The sequence below is a fragment of the Rhinopithecus bieti genome, unplaced genomic scaffold (assembly GCF_001698545.2).
Source record: "Rhinopithecus bieti isolate Rb0 unplaced genomic scaffold, ASM169854v2 scaffold_4666, whole genome shotgun sequence".
Lineage (NCBI taxonomy): Eukaryota > Metazoa > Chordata > Mammalia > Primates > Cercopithecidae > Rhinopithecus > Rhinopithecus bieti.
In genome coordinates this window covers 466,791-484,967 of record NW_016804530.1, presented here as the reverse complement: position 1 = coordinate 484,967, position 18,177 = coordinate 466,791, and the positions used below count along the sequence as shown (strand labels likewise).

The window sequence follows — 18,177 nt, the reverse complement described above, 5'->3', positions numbered from 1 at the left end:
CTACTTGGGAGGCTAAGGGAGGAGAATCACTTGAACCTGGGGGGCAGAGGTTGCAGTGAGCTGAGATCGCACCAATGCACTTGAGCCAGAGGGACAGAGTGAGACCGTCTCAAAAAAAAAAAAATAAAATAAAATAAAATAAAATAAAATAAAAAAGAGAAATCCCAGAATGAACTGCAGAAATGTGATCTTGGCAGGTGCAGCCGCTCATGCCTGTAATCCCAGCACTTTGGGAGGCCAAAGTGGGAGAATTGCTTGAAGGCAGGAGTTAGAAACCAGCCTGGGCAATGTAACAAGACCTTGCTTCTACAAAAAATAAAAAGTTAGCCTGGTGTCATAGCACTGTGGTCTCATCTACTCAGGAGGTTGAGGCAGGAGGATGGCTTGAGCCCAGGAGTTCGAGGTTGCAATGAGCATGAGTGATCATGCCACTGCTCTCCAGCCTGGGTGACAGAGGGTGACGGCCTCAAAGGGGAGGGGGAGGGAAGGTAAAGCATGGTGGCTCATGCCTGTAATCCTAGTACTTTGGAAGGCCAAGGCAGGAGGATCACTTGAGACCAGCCTGGACAACATAGTGAGACCCTGTCTCTTCCAAAAAATAATTAGCTGGGCTTGGTGGCATATATTGTAGTCCCAGCTACTTGGGAGGCTGAGGTAGGAGGATCTCTTGAGCCAGGATGTTCAAGGCTACAGTGAGCTAAGATGTGATTGTGCCACTGCACTCAGGCTGGGCGAGAGTGAGACTGTTTCAAAAAAAAGAAAAAAAAAAAAGGGAAAAAACGTGTTTTCCATTGCTGGAAGAGGGCAGGACACCTGATAATTCTTAAATCAGTGTTTTTTTTTAAATTTATTTTATTTTTTTTGGAGACAGGGTCTTGCTCTGTCACCCAGGCTGGAGTGCAGTGGCATGATCTTGGCTCACTGCAACCTCTGCTTCCCAGGTTCAAGTGATTGTCCAGCCTCAGCTTCCTGAGTAGCTGGGATAAAAGGCGTGCACCACCACACCCAGCTAATTTTTGTATTTTTAGTAGAGATGGGGTTTCACTGTTGGCTAGGTTGGTCTTCAACTTCTGACCTCAACTGGGAGGACTGCCTCAGCCTTGGCCTCCCAAAGTGTTGGGATAACAGGCATGAGTCACAGCGCTCAGCCTTAAATCAGTTTTGACCAGTCCTCACGAGGCTCTACCAGCACAAGATTCTGTAATGAGAGGTTAAAGAGATTATACTGCCTTAACTGATAATTAGCAACTCTTTTCTCAAGAAATGTAGGAGAGTACCCTTCTCCAAATAACTATGAAACTTAACGAGAAGCACAGCTGTCACGCAGTTAATTTCCCTAAATAGAAGACTACATGGATAGAATTCCTTGCTGAAGTTCTGAGGCCAAGAAGGGAAACTGGGCACTGCTTTTGCTCTGGACAGAGGAAGAATGTCCTCAGGAATCATGCTTCTTTCTGGAATGTATCAATGTGGTGTTAGAGAGGTGTTTTCAGTCATTCTTTCACCAGTTTCCATTGGTTAAATGAGAAGCAGAAGATTCATAGCGTAATCTCATAAACAGCTGGGAAGGACAGGTGTTAAGTGGTGAGATCTTTTAAAAAGTAAATGAGGGACTGGGCACAGTGGCTCACGCCTGCTATCCTGGCACTTTGGGAGGTCGAGGTGGGCGGATCAGCTGAGGTTGGGGGTTCAAGACCAACTTGACCAACATGGAGAAACCCTGTCTCTACTAAAAATACAAAATTAGCCAGGCGTGGTGGTGCATGCCTGTAATCCCAGCTACTCAGGAGGCTGAGGCAGGAGAATCGCTTGAAGCTGGGAGGCAGAGGTTGCGGTGAGCTGAGATCGCACCACTGCACTCCAGCCTGGGCAACAAGAGTGAAACTCCGTCTCAAAAAAAGTAAATGAGGCTGGGCTCAGTGGCTCACACCTGCAATCCTGGCACTTTGGGAGGTCGAGGTGGGTGGATCACCTGAGGTCATGAGTTCGAGACCAGCCTGACCAACATGGTGAAAACCCCATCTCTTCTAAAAAAATAAAAAATTAGCTGGGCTTGGTGGTGGGTGCCTGTAATCCCAGCACTTGGGAGGCGGAAGTACAAGAATCGCTTGAACCCTGGAAGTGGAAGTTGCAGTAAGCTGAGATTGCATGCCACTGCACTCCAGCCTGGGCGACAGTGAANGGTGGTGCATGCCTGTAATCCCAGCTACTCAGGAGGCTGAGGCAGGAGAATCGCTTGAAGCTGGGAGGCAGAGGTTGCGGTGAGCTGAGATCGCACCACTGCACTCCAGCCTGGGCAACAAGAGTGAAACTCCGTCTCAAAAAAAGTAAATGAGGCTGGGCTCAGTGGCTCACACCTGCAATCCTGGCACTTTGGGAGGTCGAGGTGGGTGGATCACCTGAGGTCATGAGTTCGAGACCAGCCTGACCAACATGGTGAAAACCCCATCTCTTCTAAAAAAATAAAAAATTAGCTGGGCTTGGTGGTGGGTGCCTGTAATCCCAGCACTTGGGAGGCGGAAGTACAAGAATCGCTTGAACCCTGGAAGTGGAAGTTGCAGTAAGCTGAGATTGCATGCCACTGCACTCCAGCCTGGGCGACAGTGAATACCAAAAAAAAAAAAAAAAAAAAAAAAAAAAAGTCAAAGTCAACTGGCATGGAGACAGGAGGCAACGCTCAAATGTTTCCCTGATCTGGGAGTGGGTCAAGCTTTTATGGGATTCCTGTCTAGTCCTAGGTGATGCCAATGCAGTCGGCCTGCCAGGCTTGTGGTGGTAACAATTAGGAGGTTAAAGCTTTTTTCCATTGTGCACACCCGGGCAATTTTGGCTGTGTCACCTGTAACAGCTTAAGCAATAGCTAATCAGTTTGAGCTGGTCCCACAGTTACAACACAATACTTCTCAGAAAATGGTGACCACTTTGGAAGGAATGATGCTTGCTGTGATATTTAACTTTGGAATGTCCATTTTAACTTACTGCCAAGCCACAAGAACAAAGTAATGGCCTTGAGAGTTATTTGAAAGGTTTTCAAAAAAATTTATTTTCATAAATTAACACACATAACAGTGGAAATTTCAGAGTCACAAACTACCAAACAGAAAAGGAACTGCAGGGGCATCATGTATACCAATGTTACCAAAAATGTACAAATTTCATGGAACTACTGACCATGATAATATATAAACATGTCAGGCAGCTATTTTTACTGGCCCAGACCAGCCCAAGGAGATGCTGAGGCCTCTCACGAAGAATTCAAATCCAATTCAGCACCAGAGAGGGGCTTGTGAAGACACACAATCAACAAGCATTGTATCTGAGAGCACACTGCACTAGATGGCCGGCTCAACAAGGACCCCCCTTCATCATCAAAATAGCTTTTGCTGCTCGATTTGTGGCTAGATGGTAACATTAAACTGTAATTTTAGTGAAATTAAATCTCCCTAGCCAGGTTTTTATATAACAAGTTCAGTTCTGGCAAGGAGCCCTTTCCTGACACGGATCCAGGAAAGGATACTCTGCACTTCTGGCCAATTATTTAAACTTTGGATACAGCCACCCACAATGTGGTTATTTAAGAGGTCCTTTCCATGACACCAGGGGGAAAGCTTACAGAAACAAAACAGAACAAGGGAATTACAGAAAGCACCAACTGCATACTCCCCCCACCCCAGGGAATGGGAGAAAAGTATCACTGCCTAAAAGTTGGTCTTTCACAGATCTTAATGTACATGGCATTGATTATGAGACGGAATCCCAGCCTGGAGACAGAGCAACGGCCATGCAGTCATCAGCTGCACTGTGGCCTTGGATCTGCTGCTGCCGTCCTGTACGCTCCCTGCTGCTCTTGGCCCAGTGGGCGAGGAAGGAGCCATGGGGGAGGTCTCATGCCCAGAGAGTGGGATCTGGAATGGACCTCAGGTTGGCTCTGGAGCTCGTGCCAAAGACCCTTTCAGGCAAAATTGTGACAAAGTATCATGATTTTCACAGCTCTTGAGGAGCGCTGAGTTTTAGGATTCACAGCATGAGTTTCTGGGCTCTTCAGGCTCCGAATAAGGCAAACACTACATGTCTTTTCACTGTAACTCCCTCAGCTACCGTAGCTTTGAGTAAGGTCAGTAAGAAAAAGTGGACATGATCAGATTTAACAGGAGACGAGGTACAGCTGAACTCATGGAGACATGAAGCTGGAAAGGAGACCAAAAGCAAAAAAAGAGGAGGCAACATGGAGGGAGGAGGCAAACACAGCTAGAAACTGAAAGATGGCGGAGAAAAAAAAAACCACAATTGAAAGTTTCAGTGAAAAGCTGATGGGCAGAACCCTGATTGGACCTGAGATTTCTCCTCTTTCCCATATTAAAAACACTAAACCTCTGGAAGTGAGTGATAGTTAAGTTGTAGTTAACTGTAACTTCCCACCACTTGGGGAGGGAAGTTCCCATATTCAGAAACTGTACCAACTCCACACCAGAACCAGACCTGTAGCTCTGGGCAGGTGGTGTGCGTGTCCCATCATGGTTAGGGACCGCGGGCTTGAGGACCTGTGACAACACTGCAGCTGGCTCAGTGCTGAAACTGAATGTAAGACAGGTGTGGCTGAGCACAGCTGGAGCCTACGTATGTACATCACCCTCAGATAAGTAATTTCAAGTTTGCAGTGGGGCCCCCTTCTCAACTTTGGAGCAGGGGACGGGCCCTAGCCAGAGGGTAGGCCAAGAATTTCAACGAGGGGCAGGGCTGGCCTCAGAACAACTTCTCTCCTACATTGTCAGGACAAGGAAGGAGCCCAGCTCTGTTTCTTCCAGTCCTCTGCTCCCAGTTACCCATGTTCCAAACCGCTGCTCCTGGCTCTTCGAGTGCCACACCTATAACGGCCACAGTTGAAACTATCTCTGCAATGTTGGTGACACTACAGCTGTGCCCACTGTTCTCTCTGGGAAACATAGCCGCCACATCACTGCATCTACACTGCCAACGGAGCTGGCAAACAGGGCTTTGTTGACTCACTGCTAGTCTGCAACCTGTCCAGTAGGCGCTCCCTAAACATGCCTGAACAAGAGCACAATGTACTACTCATCCCACTCCCTTAAGCAAAAAAGGCAGAGAAGCATTTAGTGTCTAAGAACCCTGTCCCAGGAAGGGAGAGGTATTGAGGTGAAACATAGGTCGTGTCTATACAGTCTGGGCAAAGTGGATGTAGAATGACAGAATCTGGTTAGCATCATTCAGAGCCGGTACGGAAGCCTGGCTCTCTTCTAACTGTATTTGGCCACGTCCTTGGACGCCTCCGTGGATGACCACGTGTGTATTTTACTTGTCTCAATGCTATGTCTGAGGCAGTGGGCCTAGAAGATAGCCGTAGCACACTTTTCTCTCTGGCTCAAGTCAGTTTTTCTGCTCCAGTGTGGCATAGACTGTCAACCTGCAAAAGCAAGGCACATAGAGACCCCCCACCCCCATCCCATCTCCCCATCCACTAGCAAATGGGGAAGCAAAAGAAACCTAGGAGAGTTGACCAACATTCCAGGATGTGCCACTCACTCTTCTCTAACAGACTGACTTGGAAATGTGCCTAGAACTCTGATGGTTCCCATCGGTGGCTGCTCCATGCCAGTGGCTCCCAGGAGGATAGAAGAGGTGATGCTGGTGTCCTGATGATGACTTTAGCATCCCACTCACCAGCCATGGAATGTAAATTCTCTAAACTCTTGTTCTGAGAAAGAGAAAGAGAAACCCCTAGAGAAGGAGGGGAAGGGGAGCAGGATATGGGTACACAGGACTTCAGTGGAAAAGGAACAAGACCTCGAGGCTGCTGACGCACAGCAGCCCTTTGCCCACAGACTCCTGCAGGCACAAACCCAGAAACTTGGCTAACTCCGGCATTCGACAGTTCTGGTAGATGTGACACAGGAGCCCAGAGTACAATGAGGTGGCCCTCAAAGAGGGCTGGCTGGGGATTTTTGAGATCCCACTGCAGGAACACATCTCTGGGTCTGAAGCATGACCCCGACTCTCTCCCCACTCTTGAAGCGAGCTGCCTGGAGAGTCACAAATACTGTGGGTCCGCCTGTATCACTGTCCAAACTGTTGTACTCAATTTTGTTACCTAACACCATTTCAGATAAAAACCATTAAGACCACACCCAACCACAGTATTTTTTCAATGATCGGGAGAGAAACCTGCTCTTACTTAAATCACTAAAATAAATACATGTATCTGGTGGGCAAGAATGAGAACCCAGATGAATAAAAGTGCTCCCTCTAATGAGTTACACTAGAAGCTGGAGATGGGGAAGGGATTGCCTGAAACACATGAATAGGAAAAATGTCTCTTCCATGCAGCGGTCAACTGGGTCAAATGCCTATCATGTTTTCTTAAGACATGTATTGTTTTTCTCCTTAAAAAATTGTTTTAAAATCACATTTAAAGGCTCCAAACATGCAGCAATAATAGTACAAAAACAACAACAAAAAAGAAAACAAATGAAAATAATCCACACCACAACATTAAAAAGTGCAACTTACTTCGAATGGGGCCTGGACGGGCTCCTCTGGCACTAGTGACCCACAGTCATAGAGGGGAGAAAATGATGGGAAAAAGCCACACACACACAAACACTCTCACATACACTCACATCAATAAGTCCTGGGCAGACAAAAGATTAGAAAACACAACAGCTCATCTTTCCTCAGCTACTGAAATGAGCCAGTGAGACCACGTAGGACAGGACGCCAGTTCCCCTCCCTAGGCCACGTTTCTAATAATCTTGGTCTAGCACCACCGTAAACAAAGCGGAACTTTCATATGGACGTGCAAATCCTGTGAGTCCTTGGAATCCTAGTGTTACTGAAGATAGGCTGCTGCTTCCTCCTGTGGATGGCAGAGACTGAGGAGGAGGCTGGATGTCGTTCAGGTTCATTTCCAGGAGAAAGGGAGCATTCCTGAGGTTCTATACTCAGCAGTAAAAGTAGAGGACCCTCCTTCACCAGTTTCTAAAAAGGTTGCACCTTGAAATAGGTAAAATTCATGGACTGTGCATTTTTGAGTGGTTTGGCGGTAGGGCAAAATTAGGCAACCTCTTCCAAGGAGGTCCAAAAACAAACAAACAAACAAACAAACAAACAAACAAACAAAAAAAACGAACAAACAAAAACACTAAAATTGAGACCCTCAAACTGAATTGCTTCTCAACAGCCTGATGATCGTTCCTGCTCCTCTTCCTTGGCAAAGAAGGTCTCCAGTTCCATTAGTTTCTGTATCAAAAGAGCATCCAGCTCTCGACTCTGCACAGCTGCCTTCTGGGCCCTGGTAAAGCTGCCTGCCACCGTGACTTTACCTCGAGCTCTCCTCTTTCGCGGGACTGTAAAATCCTGAAATTCTAGAACTCGCTTCCTCTTCTGTTGGCTGATTGAGATTAGCGTACCATTTCGTTCCTTGGGTTCCTCAAAGATGGTCTCTAAACACCTAAGGATGAAGCACGAAACAGAATCACCAACGGGCTGACTCACATGGCCCATCCTGTCAACAGGGTCAGGATGTTGACATCCTGAAGGTTAACAACCCTTCTAGTCAACAGTGACTGAAAGCTAGTTGCACCAACTCTTTTTTTTTTTTTTTTTCTGTGAGACAGAGTTTCACTCTTGTTGCCCAGGCTGGAGTGCAATGGCATGATCTTGGCTCACTGCAACCTCTGTCTCCTGGGTTCAAGCGATTCTCCTGCCTCAGCCTCTCAAGTAGCTGGGATTACAGGCATGTGTCACTACATCTGGTTAATTTTTTGTTTGTTTGTTTAAGACAGTCTTGCTCTGTCACCCAGGCTGGAGTGCAATGGCACAATCTCGGCTCACTGCAAGTGCCACCTCCAGGATTCATGCCATTCTCCTGCCTCAGCCTCCCAAGTAGCTGGGACTAAAGGCGCACGCCACCACGCCCAGCTAATTTTTTTTTTTTTGTATTTTTAGTAGAGACAGGGTTTCACTCTGTTAGCCAGGATGGTCTTGATCTCCTGACCTCGTGATCCACTCTCCTTGACCTCCCAAAGTGCTGGGATTATAGGCATGAGCCGCCGTGCCCGGCCAATTTTTTTTGTAATTTTAGCAGAGATGAGGTTTCACCAGTTTGACCAGGCTAGTCTCGAAATCCTGACCTCAGGTGATCCACCTGCCTCAGCTTCCCAGTGCTGGGATTACAGGCGTGAGCCACCGCACCCAGCCCTGACTCATCTTTAAAAAATATTTTTTTTTTTGAGACAGGGTCTCACTCTGTCACTCTGTCACTGGAGTGCAGTGGCACAATCACAGCTCACTAGAGCCTCGACATCCTGGGCTGAAGCGATCCTCCCACCTGAGCCTCCCAAGTAGCTGGGACTATAAGCATGCAACCACCATGTCTGGCTAATTTAAAAATAATTTTTTTTTTTTTGTAGAGATGGAGTCTTGGTATATTGCCCAGGCTGGTCTCCAACTCCAGGGCTCCAGTGATCCTCCCTCCTTGGCCTCCTGAAGTGGTGAGATGACAGGCATGAGCCACTGGCTCTGATTCATTTTTTTAAATGACTACACAGTAGATTCCATTATAAGGAATTAATTATAAGTAATTATAAGTAAATTAATGAGAACCCTAGTAATATTTTAAATGTTGGGTTGTTTCCAATACCTCCCTTTTTTGTGCATTTGAGACAGGTTTCACTCCCGTCACCCAGGCTGGGGTGCAGTGGCGTGAAGTTGCTCACCGCAACCTTTGCCTCCCAGGCTCAAGCAATTCTCCTGCCTCAGCCTCCCGAGTAGCTGGGACTATAGGTGCAGGCCACTGTGCCTGGCTACTTTTTGTGTTTTTAGTAGAGACGGGGTTTCACCATGTTGCCCAGGCTGGTCTTGAACTCCTCAGCTCAAGCAATCTGCCTGCCTTGGCCTGCCAAAGTGCTAGAATGACAGGTGTGAGCCACTGTGCCCAGCCTTTATTTATTTTTAGCAATGTGGCAAAGATGTAGTAATAATTGTACAAATGTGTTAGAGCAGACATACAAAATCTTAGAATAAAATCCTAGAGTTCTCCTATATTCCAGAAACAGTGGGCATTTAATAAATGTTCACTGACTTGAACTGAATTCAGACCTAAGTGAAACTCTTCCTGTATTTGGGTTTACAATCATATCTGAAAAATCAATAATTATCAGTCCTGAAGTCAGCATATTTGGTAAAAATACAAATACAAACTACTTCTTTGTACTTTTTTTTTTTTTGAGACAGAGTCTCGCTCTGTCACCCAGGCTGGAGTGCAGTGGCACAATCTCAGCTCACTGCAACCTCTGCGTCCTGGGTTCAAGCAGTTCTCTGCCTCACCCTCCTGAGTAAATGGGATTACAGGCGCCCGCCATCACGCTCAGCTAATTTTTGTATTTTTAGTAGAGATGGGGTGGGTTTCACTATCTTGGCCAGGTGAGTCTTGAACTCCTGACGTCGTGATCTACCCGCCTTGGCCTCCCAAAGTGCTGGGATTATAGGCGTGAGCCACCGCGCCCAGCCTCTGTACTTTTTCTTTTTTCTTTTTTTTGAGATGGAGTTTCGCTCTTGTTGCCCAGGCTGGAGTGCAATGGTGCGATCTGGGCTCACCGCAACCTCCGCCTCCCGGGTTCAAGCGATTCTCCTGCCTCAGCTTCCTGAGTAGCTGGGATTACAGGCATGCACTACCACGCCTGGGTAATTTTGTATTTTTATTAGAGATAGGGTTTCCCCATGTTGGTCAGGTTGGTCTCGAACTCCCGACCTCAGATGATCCGCCTGCCTCAGCTTCCCAAAGTGTTGGGATTATAGGCGTGAACTACTGTGCCCAACTCCTTTTTTTTTTTAAGGCAGAGTCTCACTCTTTTGACCACACTGGAGTGCAGTGGCATGATCTTGGCTTACTGCAACCTCCACCTCCTCATTCAAGCAATTCTCCTGCCTCAGCCTCCCAAGTAGCTGGGATTACAGGTGTGTGCCACCACACCCAGCTAATTTTGTATTTTTAGTAGAGACAGGATTTCACCATGTTGGCCAGGCTGGTCTTGAAATTCCTAACCTCAGGTGATTCGCCCGCCTTGGCCTCCCAAAGTGCTTGGTTATACAGGTGTGAGCTCCCGGCTGAGACTACATTTTTTTTTTTTTTTTTTTGAGATGGAGTCTAGCTCTGTTGCCCAGGCTGGAGTGCAGTGGCATGATCTTGGCTCACTGGCATTTCCTCCTCCCGGGTTCAAGCAATTCTCCTGCCTCAGTCTCCCAAGTAGTTGGGATTACAGGTGCGAGCCACCATGCCCAGCTAATTTTTTTTTTTTTTTTTTTTTGAGACGCAGTCTCGCTTTGTCACCCAGGCTGGAGTGCAATGGTGGAATCTCGGCTCACTGCAAGTTCTGCCTCCCAGGTTCACACCATTCTCCTGCCTCAGCCTTCCGAGTAGCTGGGACTACAGGCGCCCGCCACCACACCTAGCTTTTTTCGTATTTTTAGTAGAGATAGGGTTTCACTGTTAGCCAGGATGGTCTCAATCTCCTGACCTTGTGATCTGCCCGCCTCAGCCTCCCAAAGTGATGGGAATTTTTTGTATTTTTAGTAGAGATGGGGTTTCACCATGTTCGTCAGCCTGGTCTCGAACTCCTGACCTCGTGATCCACCCGTGTTGGCCTCCCAAAGTGCTGGAATTACAGACGTGAGCCACCGCACCTGGCTACATTTTATGTAACCCAATACACGTTATTTCCTATCCTATTACTGACCCTAATTCAAGTGCTGGAATTGAAAAATACCAATTCTAGCTATTTATAAGACCCAATATTGGTACAACTGAACATAAACTCTTTCTTAAGTGAAAGGGCTGGAGATTCACATCAATCATTTCAAATTCTTCCCTTTTATTTCCCAGCTATAATTACCTACCTGTTTGCAGGAGGAGATTTATAATTCTTGTTGGTATATATCTCTTCTAAACTAAACTCCTTCTTCTTTAACCTGAAAAGAAAGAAAGAAAAAAATTCTTCATGTTCTCTCTTTTTTATAGACAAGGTCTTGCTCTGTTGCCCAGGCAAAAGGGCAGTGACATGATCATAGCTCACTGCAGCCTTGAACTCTAGCCATTCTCCAGCCTCAGCCTCCTGAGTAGCTGGGATTACAGGTGTGTGCCACCACGCCAGGCTAGATTAAAAAAAAAATTAGATATGAGTTACTGTGCACAGCCTCATGTTCTCCTAAGAGGGAAGAGATTGATTTCCCAATACTATCCTTTACATTTGCTCCAACCTATCTGTAATATGTTTTAGATGTGTCTCATGCAAACAATGTGTACTGGAAAAAATGTGTACTGGATTTTCTTTTCCAGGGTACCAACCTTCAACTTTATGTAACTGAGTCCATTAATACTTACTGGGAATGATATACTTAGATTTATATCTATTATTTTTCATAGATTTATATCGATTTTACAGCTGTTGTTTGTGCTGTCTTTGCAATGTTTCTTTTCATGAATTGACTGTTCTTTTTTTTCTATCTTCCTCCACTGACTAGGAAACTATATATTCTTTTTTGTTTTTTTCTGTTTTAGAGATGGGTCTTGCTCTGTTGCCTAGGACTCTGAGGCTGGGTACAGCCTAGGTGACAAAGACTCTGTCTCTTAAAAAAAAAATATATATATACATACACACACACACACAAAACTCTTCATACCTATCAATTATACAGTAACCCTGAGGTACAGCTTGAATAGTAAAAGCAGGCCATATGCTTGCTTTTTTCCTTTCATAACCAATTTCCAAAACAATGAAGTTGGTTTCCCAGTATCTTCCAAAGATGGCCAATGGTATTAAATTTTTTTAAGTATCATTATGAACTACTGGGTTTATATTTGATATGCTGTAATCTACTGAACTTATTATTCTTTTGAGGGTCAGCTGGTCTCATCTGTGGCCAGAGGGAATCTCTTCAAACTGGTTCTTGAGACCCAGGCATGGTGACTCCCAACAGTAGTCCCAGTTACTTGGGAGACTGAGGCAAGAGGATTTTTTTTTTTTTTTTTTTTTTTGAGACGGAGTCTCACTCCGTCGCCCAGGCTGGAGTGCAGTGGCCAGATCTCAGCTCACTGCAAGCTCCGCCTCCTGGGTTTACGCCATTCTCCTGCCTCAGCCTCCCGAGTAGCTGGGACTACAGGCGCCCGCCACCTCGCCCGGCTAGTTTTTTGTATTTTTTAGTAGAGACGGGTTTCACCAGGTTAGCCAGGATGGTCTCGATCTCCTGACCTCGTGATCTGCCCGTCTCGGCCTCCCAAAGTGCTGGGATTACAGGCTTGAGCCACTGTGCCCGGCCCAGCAAGAGGATTGTTGAGCCCAGGAGTTTGAGACCAGTCTGGGCAACAAAGCAAGACCCTGTCTCTATAAAACATTAAAAAATAAACAAAAAACTGGCTCCTGAATCCCTTTGACATGACCCTAGGAGTCTCTGAGAGCTCTGCTACTTTCTGGTATGACAAGATACATTCATCTTATTCATTTCCTGCCCTAGACCTGTAATCACTCTCCAAGGAGTCCAGGTTCACATACCATAAAATTCATCCATTTAAAATGTACAATTCAGTGATTTTTAAAATACTCGCTAGGTTATTCATGATCACCACTATCTAATCTCGTCCAGTTTTTTGTGAGCCAGGGTCTTGCTCTGTCACCCAGGCTGGCAGTGGCACAAACATGGCTCACTGCAGCCTCAACTTCCTGGGCTGGGCTCAACAGATACTCCTGCTTCTGCCTCCATGTAGCTGGGACCACAGGTGTGTGCCACCATAGCCGGATTATTTTTTTATTTTTTATTTTATTCATTTCTTGAGACAGAATTTCGCTCTTGTTGCCCAGACTGGAGTGCAATGGCACGACCTCAGCTCACTGCAACCTCTACCTCCCGGATTCAAGCAATTCCCCTGCCCAGTCTCCTTAGTAGCTGGGATTACAGGCGTCTGCCACCACACACGGCTAATTTTTGATTTTTTTTTTTCTTTTGAGATGGCGTCTTGCTCTGTTGCCAGACTGAAGTGCAGTAGAGCGATCTCAGCTCACTGCAACCTCTGCCTCCTGGGTTCAAGCGATTCTCCTGCCTCAGCTTCCCGAGTAGCTGGTAGTACGGGTACACATCACCACACCCAGATAATTTTTGTATTTTTAGTAGAGATAGGGTTTCATTGGCATTGGGAGTTATACCTGATGTAAATGACGAGTTGATGGGTGCAGCACACCAACATGGCAAAAGTATACATATGTAACAAACCTGCACGTTGTGCACATGTACCCTAGAACTTAAAGTATAATAAAAAAGAAAAAAAAATAATAGGGCAGAGGAAGCAATCATATATATGCATTTGTCTCATGTGAGCCTTAGGGTGATAACTTTGAGTTCTGTCTGTCCTTTGCCTACTAGGAATTTCCTTGTGGGCAAATTTTGAGGAAGGTATGCAGCCTTTTATTTTGTGTTAAAGAGCTATGTTATTTAGGAATAAAATGGAAGCAAGTTTACCTGAAAAAAAAAAAGAGAGAGGGTTTCACCGCTTTGGCCGGACTGGTCTTGAACTCCTGACCTCAGGTGATTCACCCACCTCGGCCTCCCAAAGTGTTGAGATTACAGGCGTGAGTCACCATGCCCAGCTGTAACTTTGACTGGTTTTTTTTTTTTTGAGACGGAGTCTTGCTCTGTCGCCCAGGCCAGAGTGCAGTGGTGTGATCTTGGCTTACTGCAAGCTCCACCTCCTGGGTTCATGCCATTCTCCTGCCTCAGCCTCCCGAGTAGCTGGGACTGCAGGCGCCCACCACAACACCTGGCTAATTTTTTTGTATTTTTGTAGAGACAGGGTTTCACAGTGTTAGCCATGATGGTCTCAATCTCCTGACCTTGTGATTCGCCCGCGTCAGCATCCCAAAGTGCTGGGATTTCAGGCGTGAATCACCACACCTGGCCACTTTGACTTTTTAGTAGAGAGAAGGTTTTATCACATTGGCCAGGATGGTCTCGAACTCCTGACCTCAGATGATCCACCCATCTCGGCTTCCCAAAGTGCTGGGATTACAGGCGTGAGCCACCAAGCCCAGCTGTAACTTTGATTTTTTAGTAGAGATGGGGTTTCACCATGTTGGCCAGGCTGGTCTTGACCTCCTGACCTCAGGTGATCCACCCACCTCGGCCTCCCAATGTGTTGGAGTTACAGGCGTGAGTCACTGCGCCCGGCCTATTTTTTCATTTTTTTTAAAGACAGGGTCTCACTCTCTTGCCTGGGTTAAAGTGCAGTGGCATAATGATAGCTGACTGCGCCCTTGACCTCCCTGGCTGAAGCAATCCTCCTGTCTCAGCTTTCCAAGTAGCTGGGACTACAGGTGCACAGTACTATGCTCGGCTAATTTTTTTTCTTTTCCTTTGAGACAGAGTTTTGCTCTGTTGCCCAGGCTGGAGTGCAATGGCGTGATCCTGGCTCACTGCAACATCTGCCTTCCAGGTTCAAGTGATTCTTCTGCCTCAGCTTCCCAAGTAGCTGGGGCTACAGGACAACAGGTATGCACCACCATGCCTAGTTAATTTTTGTGTTTTTAGTAAAGATGGGGTTTCATTGTATTGGCCAGGTTGGTCTCGAACTGCTGACCTCGTGATCCCCCAGCCTCGGTCTCCCAAACTGCTGGGATTACAGGTGTGAGCCACCATGCCTGGCCTCCAGCTACTTTTTTTCTTTCTTTCCTTTTTTTTTTTTTTTTTTTGAGACCAAGTCTCACTCTGTTGCCCAGGGTGGAGTGCAGTGGTGTGATCTAGTTTAGGCTCACTGCAACATCCGCCTTCCAGGTTCAAGCAATTCTCCTGCCTCAGCCTCCTGAGTAGCTGGGATTACAGGTGCCCACCACCACGCCTGGCTAATTTTAAAAACATGTTTAGCAGAGACAAGGTTTCACCATGTTGGCCAGGCTGGTCTTGAACTCCTGACCTCAGGCAATCTGCCCACCTCGGCCTCCCATAGTGCTGGGATTACAGGCATGTCCAGCTAATTTTTAAAAACTACTTTTGGTAGAGATAGGGTTTGTCTATGTTGTGCAGGCTAGCTTCGAACTCCTGGGCTCAAGTGATCCTCCAGTCTCAGCCTCCCAAAGTGCTGGGATTACAGGGTTGAGCCACGATGCCTGACCTGATCTTTTGTAGATGTGGTCTCACTATGTTGCCCAGGCTGGTATCAGACTTCTGGGCTCAAGTGATCCTCCTGCCTCTACCTGCCAACGTGCTGGGATTATAGGAATGAACCACCACACCTAGCCTTAAAACACTTTCAAAACTCCAAAAAGAAACCTACTTTTAGCAGTCACCTAGACTCTCCCCTACCACCCAGCACTGGTAACCACTAAACATCTTTCTTTTTTTTTTTTTTTTTGAGACGGAGTCTAGCTCTGTCGCCCAGGCTGGAGTGCAGTGGTGTGATCTCGGCTCACTGCAAGCTCCGCCTCCTGGGTTTACGCCATTCTCCTGCCTCAGCCTCCCCAGTAGCTGGGACTACAGGCGCCTGCCATCTCACCCGGCTAGTTTTTTGTATTTTTTAGTAGAGATGGGGTTTCACCGTGTAGACCAGGATGGTCTCGATCTCCTGACCTCGTGATCCACCCGTCTCGGCCTCCCAAAGTGCTGGGATTACAGGCTTGAGCCACCGCGCCCAGCAACCACTAAACTACTTTCTGTCTCTTAAAGGATTCTAGACATTTCATATAAAATGAATCACATAGAATGTGCTGTTTTCATAGTTAACCACTGTTGTAGCATGTATCAGTACTTCGTTCCTTTTCCTGGCTGAATAATACTCCATCTATGGATATACCATCTTTTCTTTATCCATTTATCAACTGATGAACATTTGGTTTCCACTTTTTAGCTACTATGAATAATGCTGCTGTGAAAATTCATGTGTAAGTTTTTTGGTGAATGTACGTTTTCAATTACTTTTTTTTTTTTTTGAGACAGAGTCTTGCTTTGTCACCCAGGCTAGAGTGCAGGGGTGCAATCTTAGCTCACGGCAACCTCCACCTCCTGCGTTAAGGCAATTCTCCTGCCTCAGCCTCTCGAGTAGCTGGGGTTACAGGCAAGCACCACCACTCCTGGCTAATTTTTGTATTTTTAGTGGAGATGGGGTTTCACCATATTGGCCAGACTGGTCTCGAACTCCTGACCTCAGACGATCTGACTGCCTCAGGCTCCCAAAGTGCTGGGATTACAGGCGTGAGCCACCATGCCTGGCATGTTTTCAATTCTTTTGGGTATATACCTAGAAGAATTGTTGGGTCATACGGTAACCAATTTTTTCAGGAACATTTTACATTCCCATGAGATGTGTATAAGGGTTTGAGTTTCTCCACACCCTTACTACACTTATTTTCTGTTTTATTTTTTCTTCCCATCCTAGTGGGTAGGAAGTGGTATTTCACTATGGTTTTGATTTGCAGTTCCCTGATGACTCATGATGTCAACAGCATCTTTTCAAATGCTTGTGGGTCATTTGTCTATCTTCTTTGGAGAAATGTCTATTTAAATACTTTGTCCATTTAAAAAATATGGTTATTGTCTTTTGGTTGTTGAACTATAAGAGTTCTTTATTGCTTGTGGATACCAGACCCTTATTAGATGTGTGATTTGCAAATATTTTCTCCAGTTCTGTGGGTCATATGTTATCTTGTTTTTTGTCGGAGACAGTTGGGCGTGGGGAGACAGTCTCACTCTCTTGCCCAAATTGGAGATCAGTGGTTTGATGATAGTTCACTGCAGCCTTGAAATCCTAGACTCAGTGATCCTTTCACCTCAGCGTCCTAAACAGCTGGGACTACAGGAGTGTGCCACTATGCCTGGTTAGTTTTATTTTTATTTTTGTAGAGACAGGGTCTCATTATGCTGCCCGGGCTGGCCTTGAACTCCTGGGCTCAAGCATTCCTCCCACCTTGGCTTCCCAAAGTGCTGGATTACAGGCGTGAGCCACCATGCGTGGTCACCTTTTCTTTTTTTATACTTTATTTTTTTACAGTAGTTTTATGTTCACAGAAAGACTGAACAGAAAGTAGACAGTTCCCATATAGCCCCTGCCTTCACACATGGATAGCCTTCCAGAGTGTACAACTGTTGTACAATGAACATATATTGATACATTATCACCCAAAAGTCCAGTTTATGTTGGAGCTTACCCTTGTTGTTTTCTATGAGTTTTGACAAACACATAATGCCATGTATCCCCCATTACAGTAACACACATAACAGTTTTCACTGCCCTACATACCCTCTGTGCGCCACCTAGTCATCCCTTCCTTCCCCTCAACCCTTGGTGACTTCTGTCTCCATGGTTTTGCCTTTTCTAGAAGGTCAGGGAGTTGAACTCATACAGTACATAGTTTATTCAGATTGGCTTCTTTCGCTCAGCAGTATGCATTTCAGATTCCTCCATATCATTTCATGGCTTGATAGCTAATTCCTTTTTAGTACTGAGTAATATTCCATTGTCCAGACAGTTTATTCATTCACCTACTGACGGACATCTTGGTTGCGTCCAAGTTTTAGAAATTCTGAATAAAGCTGCCATGAACATTTATGTACAGATTTTGTGTGAAATGTTTTCAACTCATTTGGGTAAATACCAAGGAGTGCAGCTGCTGTATGGTATGGTATGTACATTTAGTTCTGCATGGGAATTGCCAAACTGTCTTCCAAAGAGGCTATAAACCATTTTGCATTCCCACCAGCAGTGAATGAGAGTGTCTGTTGCTCCACATCCTCCTTCAATTCTCTCCTCTTACCTCTTCCTCTCCCTTGATCATATTTTTGTTTCTGTACTTCATTGTGAAAGTTCTGTTCTGTTGTGCTCCTGTTCATTAACACTATTTAGCTCTATTTAACTTGCTGTTAACGCATTTATTAAAGTTTTATTTTGATTACTCAATTTTACATTTTTAGAAATTCTGTACAGTTCTACTTTAAATGTAGTTGGTTATTTTCAAGTATATCCTGCTTCATTATTCATATTTTCAACCCACTTGTATTTCTTTAAACACATAAAACATACTATAGGCCAGGCATGGTGGCTCACGCCTGTAATCCTAGCACTTTGAAAGGCCAAGGGTGGGCAAATCACTTGAGTCCAGGAGTTTGAGACCAGCCTGGCCAACATGG

The 18,177-nt window shown here is 45.8% G+C and overlaps 1 protein-coding gene across 3 annotated transcripts in view; it reads right to left on the bottom strand.

Annotated features, from left to right (window-relative positions):
- Positions 1-3,018: 3,018 nt before the first annotated feature.
- PRR14L (proline rich 14 like) overlaps positions 3,019-18,177 on the bottom strand; it is a 70,912-nt gene continuing 55,753 nt past the window's right edge. For all 3 annotated transcript variants that reach the window (XM_017868950.1, XM_017868952.1, XM_017868951.1), the window contains 2 exons: positions 10,912-10,983; positions 3,019-7,465 (listed from right to left, as the gene is read on the bottom strand). In XM_017868950.1, the coding sequence (XP_017724439.1) occupies positions 7,189-7,465; positions 10,912-10,983 (349 nt within the window). In that variant the 3' untranslated portion in view covers positions 3,019-7,188. The remainder of the gene's footprint in view (positions 7,466-10,911; positions 10,984-18,177) is intronic.